We start from the raw sequence: 6,000 nt of genomic DNA, 5'->3' as shown, positions 1-6,000 counted from the left end.
AAATAAATAAAGTTAATTCATAATTTTAAGTTAGGCTTATAGAGGATGGCATAGAGCTTTTCAAATGTATTATGAAGGAATCCAGTCTTATTAATGTGTGCAAATTTTTTCCATAACTAAATTATGGGAAAAAATCAAAATACAAAAGCACCTGTACATTTTCCTCAATGTCTAATTAGTCTCTGGACACCTGGTCCTTAAACCTGCTTTCATTGCTGTCTTTCAGGGTAAAGGCAGCAGTAATGCTAACGCTAGCAAGCAAACTGAAGCGTGACGATGGTCTCAAAGGGTCCCGGACGGCAGCCACAGCCTCCGACTCGACTCGGAGGGTTTCTGTGAGAGACAAATTGCTTGTTAAAGGTAATGATCATTCGTGTGAACTGTTTTTGTATCCTGTAACAAAAGGAAGTTTGACTGGAGAGTCTTTGGGGATATAAAGCAACCCGCTGCTGAATAGAAATACCTGTTTAAAAAGATTTTAAAATATAATTGCTTATCTCTTATAGTGGAAGGACATTGTATCATGCAGATGATATGAGCACGCTGTTGCAGGGAGATGGTATGGGATGTTCTTTGTCACGTCTACCAAAGTGCTAGCAGAAAGAATAAGGTGCTGAGAGTCGGCAAGGCCTAAGACTGGTTTCAGAGCTGCCATTATCTTCCTTTCTTTCTGATTCTCAGCACCATAGTTTCTGCTCTGTAAAGGGGAAGGAGTCAAATTTTGTAGTCTCTTAGAATCTTTTCCTGTTTTATTCAGGTCAAAGCCTACGGCGAGTCTTGTGAAAAATTAGTTCTCTTCATGGAATTAATAACATGTAGTATTCTACAGTTTTAGTTGACTTCTGCTATCCATGTTGGTGAGGAGAAACTTTATCCTGGAGAAGGGTTGGTAAAATGTGTGAGAGTATGTGTGCATGCAAATATGCATTCATTTGTATGTTTGAGCGTAAATTTTGCATTTATTCATTTAGCAAACTCTTAAGATTTTCAAGTGCTTTGAAGTCGGTTTCTTGGGGGTCATAAGACCTATAAAAGATGAAGAAACAGTTGCAGCCTTTAAGGAGATTATAATTTGCTTAATTATAAAAAAGTTAACTTTGTATTTTATTTATTTATTTTTTTGAGACAGAGTCTCACTCTCACCCAGGCTGGAGTGCGGTGGAGCAATCTTGGCTCACTGCAACCTCCACCTCCCGGGTTCAAGCAGTTCTCCTGCCTTAGCCTCCTGAGTAGCTGAAATTACAGGCACCCATCACCACGCCCAGCTAATTTTTTTTTTTTTTTTTTTTTAAAAACAGAATTTTGCTCTTGTTGTCCAGGCTGGAGTGCAGTGGCGTGATCTCGGCTCACCACAACCTCTGCCTCCCAGGTTCAAGCAATTCTGCCTCAGCCTCAAGTAGCTGGGATTACAGGCATGCGCTACTACGCCTGGCTAATTTTGTATTTTTAGTAGAGACAGGGTTTCTCCATGTTGGTCAGGCTGGTCTTGAACTCCCGACCCCAGGTGATTTGCTCGCCTTGGCCTCCCAAAGTGCTGGGATTACAAGCGTGAGCCACTGTGCCCAGCTTTACTTTATAACAAGTGTTTACCTTTCTTTAAATTTTTTTTTTTTTTTTTTGAGACAGGGTCTTACTCTGTCACTAGGCTGGAGTGCAGTGGTACAATCATGGCTCGCTGCAGCCTCAACCTCCTGGGCTCAGATGATCCTGTCACCTCAGCCTCCTGAGTAGCTGGGACTACAGGTGTGCACCACCATGCCCAGCTAATTTTTTTATTTTTTATTTTTATTTTTGGTAGAGACAGAGTTTCATTATGTTTCTCAGGCTGATCTTGAACTCCTGGGCTCAAGTGATCCACCCACCTCGGCTCTCCCAAAGTGTTGGGATTACAAGTGTGAGCCACCACACCTGACAAGTGTTTACATTTCCTATATATAGAGCAGCTAGAAAGCAAATGGTTGATTAGTGTATTTGCACTCCCTGTTTTCATGTTGTATTAGGTTGAAAACATGGAGATTACAGGCATTTACATGTCCTGAAGGAATCTAACAGCAGAAGAGCTGCTGTATATAAATGTGCTGTGCTTGGCCTTCCCAGACACAAATCACTATTAAACTGGGGTAGGAATGGGAACCGTGAGGGCACAGGGTTTGTGGGGACTTAACAATGCCCTCTTTTTCTTTTTCTTTTTTGAGACAATGCAGTGGCACGATATCGGCCCAGTGCAACTTTCACCTCCCGGGTTCGACGATTCTCATGCCTCAGCCTCCTGAGTAGCTGGAATTACAGGCATGCACCACCACGCCCAGCTAATTTTTTTATTTTTAGTAGAGACAGGGTTTCAACATGTTGGCCAGGCTGGTCTCAAACTCCTGACCTCAAGTGATTGCCTGCCTCGACCTCCCAAAGTGCTGGGGTAACAGGCATGAGCCACTGTTCCTGGCCTGTACTCTTTTTCTTATTCTCCCTCTGCCCCTGAGTTTGGACTTAGTTTTGGATTATCCAGCCTGTTGGATGATTGGTTGAAAGTGGAGTGAGAATGGTATTTCACATTTTGGCCTTACCTACTAAGCCTGTATTCAGCGTCTGTTGTGCTGGAGGCTTTACCCTAAGAGGCCCAGAGGGTGGGGCAAGAGCTGGAGCACCTTACTTGGGTGTGCCTGATAGGACTTAAGTGTCTTCTCAGATTCTGGGCTCCATTTGCAGCATAAGCCAGGAAAATGGTGTGTTGTTGCCATACTTGGAGTAGACAGTGAGTGCTTCGGTGACTAAGGAGTTGCAGCAAGGAGGGCCTGGATGTTAGCTGAGGAGGAGTGGGTAGAAGCTGACAAATGGACTGTCCCATCTTCTTTACCCAATCATCGTCATGGTTAATAGTAGCTAATAGTAACTTTTGTATACTGAGCACTTAGGGCCAGGCCCTCTGTTGGTCACCTTCTTAGTTCATTTGTGCTGCTGTAACAAAATGCCACAAATTGGGTAATTTATAAACAATAGAGGTTTACTTCTCACAGTTTTGGAGGCTGGGAAGTCCAGGATCCTGGTAGGATTGGTATTTGGTACAGGTAGTACTCTGCTTCAAAGATAACACCTTGTTGCTGTGTCTTCACATGGCAGAAGAGATGGAAGGGCAAAAAGGGCCTAAGCTAGTTTCCTCGTGCCCTTTTATAAGACACTAATCCATTCATAAGGCAGAGCCTTGGTGACCATCACTTCTCTAGAGGTCCCACCTCTTAATACCACCGCAGTGGAGATTGAGCTTCAACATGAATTTCCCCATTCGAGCCATAGTAGGCACTTAATGGGGTAACTCTTGTTTGACTTTTCAAAGCCTTGCCAGATGGAGGCTTCATTTTACCCATGAACTGCTGAGACCCAGGTTAAGAAACTTGCCCAGTTTGCGGCTTTATTGCAGCAAGACAGCCAGAACCACATGCTGGGGTAGGACAGGCTCCAGGGGAGCAGATGCAACCAGCAGAAACCAAAGTAGCAGAATAGAAGTGCAAGTCCACAGAAAAGGGAGTTCAAGGAGGCTCTGCGTCTCCATGTCTCCTGCCCTGCTCAGGAACTCACCCTGGAGCTCTCTGCTGGCTCCAGGGCCTGACAGAGCCCACTAACACCCACCAACCTGGGCTCGCCTCCCGCTCCAAGGAAGGAAATATCTTTGTCTGGGTTGACAGGGCCCAGCTGAGGTTCTTAGACTTTGTGCGACCCATCAAGAACAAGAAGGGTCTCACAAGGAAAGGTGCAGAGCCAATTCTTGAGGCCACCATTTCCATCCTCCCCAGGCATTGGTGGCGATTAAGTTTCAGAGTCCAAAGCACTGGCCATAAATGGCAGTAGAACTCAGTGTAACCTCCCCTCTCATGGCCTTTCCCTCCACCTGCCTCAGGGGCTGCAGGCCAGGCTGAGTGGTGAGTAGTTTGGGCTTGTGGTGGAGGTTGGGTAGAGAAGGGTGTGCCTGATCTGAGAGAGGTGGCTGTACACACAGAGTGCAGCAAGAGTGCCTGACGGTTCGTGCTTGTGGAGTCTGCACCTAGAGTGCTCCTTTGTTTAGCTTGCCCTGTGGGTGGCTTGTTGACCCTGGTGGCAGTCTGGCCTTCTGTCCTCTGGGGAGTTGTGGCGGAAGTGGTGCTGTGGAAGCTGGCGGAGTCTGTGGCTGTTGGAGGGCATGGCAAGGCACTTTGAGGGCTGATAAAGTGAGAATCCTTTCCAGGTGAAATCCAAACTCCCTTTTGGGACTTTGAGAAAAATAGGGCATTGGAGTTCAGAAAGATTACTATAGTCAGAACTGTCATCTGGTACTGTGGCTTGTGTAAGGGTGTTATTCACGAGCATCTATAGGTGGTAGAAAATTGTCAATATGTCTTTGGGACTTTATGCCATAGGCTGGGTTTCCTGAAGAGGAGGTAGGGAGTTTGTCATGCAGGATCCTTACTAGGGGGTACTTTTGAGACAACACCTGTGGGGTAGGCACAGGAAGCAAGAGTGGGCAGAGGGAGACTCAAGTGGTGAGGAAGGCCCCACGATAGCCTCTGCTTTGGAGCAAGAGCAAGCACCAGCACAGCCCTTCAGAGCCGTCCCCAGTCTGGTGAGATAGTCAGGTCTTCCTGCTCTGCACCCATCAGTCGTTAGATGAGGGTTGCCTGGGACGGGTGTCGTGTGGAGTGCAGGTCTGTGCAGCCACCAGATCCCTGAAAGGGCTGATTGCTGAAGGCTGCCTGCCCACAGCCCTCACTGAGGGGATCTGGGTGCTGCTGTGTCATAGCACCTGGCTCATTGCCTTGCTCACCTGTGATGTGGGCTCCGGTGTGGTGCAGATGGCAGTAGGGCTGAGCTTGTGGAAGGCAGGAGCTTGTCCCTGGTGGGGGAGGGCCAATGGTATCTGCACAACAGAGGCCTCTTCTTTTTCTTGGAAGTGTGGGCCCGGTTCTGAACAGTGATGGGAGACCGGAGTCAGCTGTCCTGGCTTGATTCCAGGTCTCTGGAAATGTGTGGCCTGCTTTGGAGTGGCTGGCCATGGGGAGGCCTCCAGACGCCCACAAGGGCTCCCCCTCAGCCACACCCATATTTCCTCAGCATCCTCAGTTCAGTTCTGAGGGCACTCTCCAGGCTGGTGCTGGAGTGATGCTTGTAGCTGCACTGCCTGGAGGGTGTGGAACGATGAGTATTTTGGGCTACTGTCTGTCCTGACTCCAGAAGCTGGGGTCACTGAGGAGAGAGAGTCAGATCTGCATTTGAGCTGGCCCTGACTTGGGTCCAGGCCTGACTGGAGGGCTGGCCGTTGTCAGTGTTGTCAGCATTCCCTGTGAACCTGTGTGTGACTGAGTCCATCAGGGTCTGAGTCCATGGTGCTCCTACCCTCCTAAAAAACACCCCTCAGGGCAGAATTAATTACTTTCTTGTCTGTCCGAAGTTTGGCACTGTTTCCATTTAATAGCCGAATGCCTTTCTGTCTCCCTGTTCTTTCACTTGTTCACCCAACACACATCATAATTTCAGCATACAGTTAGTGACCCCCAAAGACCTCAAGGGACTCCAGGAGGTCTGACAGGACCCTTTGCCTGTGTCAGTCTTTGTTAAATGTGGGGATTTGGAATTGAGCCATTTCAGGGTCAAGTCTGGAGTTAGGGGAGCTAAACAGGGTTGATTCTGTGTGTACCCCTTGTCCCAATCAACCCCTGAGTCCCAGGTGGTTTCTAACCTTCTCTTGTTTTGGCTGATGGGGGCTGGGGCTGGGACCACTGCAGAGTGGGAGGGTCTGGCTGCCCATCTACCTGAGCTTCCCAGTGTCTAGGGGTGCAGGGGCCTCCCTCTGTGAGGGCGTCTGTGTCTGCCTGAGCAGTCCAGTCACAGGTGGGACCCCTCACCTTCCTATATGAGGTCTGCCACATGTCCCCATTTCAGTGTTGGGGGAGAAAGAGAAGCATTTACTATTTTCTGGAACCGCTGTCTCCAGCGTGTCCTGGCACGGAACTCTAGCGGGGCGGGCTCAGGGTG

General features: G+C 48.3%; 1 protein-coding gene across 2 annotated transcripts in view; it reads left to right on the top strand.

Moving 5' to 3' along the window:
• Window positions 1-6,000, top strand: part of UBE2F (ubiquitin-conjugating enzyme E2F (putative)) — a 75,751-nt gene that overhangs the window by 5,509 nt on the left and 64,242 nt on the right. The window contains exon 2 of one of the 2 annotated variants that reach the window (XM_011929592.1): window positions 227-360. In XM_011929592.1, coding sequence (XP_011784982.1) covers window positions 243-360 — 118 coding nt within the window. In that variant the 5' untranslated portion in view covers window positions 227-242. Of the gene's footprint in view, window positions 1-226; window positions 361-6,000 lie in introns of those variants that run through there. The other variant, XM_011929593.1, reaches the window with a different exon arrangement.

This window comes from Colobus angolensis, unplaced genomic scaffold (genome assembly GCF_000951035.1).
Source record: "Colobus angolensis palliatus isolate OR3802 unplaced genomic scaffold, Cang.pa_1.0 Scaffold82, whole genome shotgun sequence".
Taxonomy (NCBI): Eukaryota; Metazoa; Chordata; class Mammalia; order Primates; family Cercopithecidae; genus Colobus; species Colobus angolensis.
The sequence above is the reverse complement of the archived record's forward strand: the minus strand, read 5'-3'. Positions and strand labels throughout refer to the sequence as shown.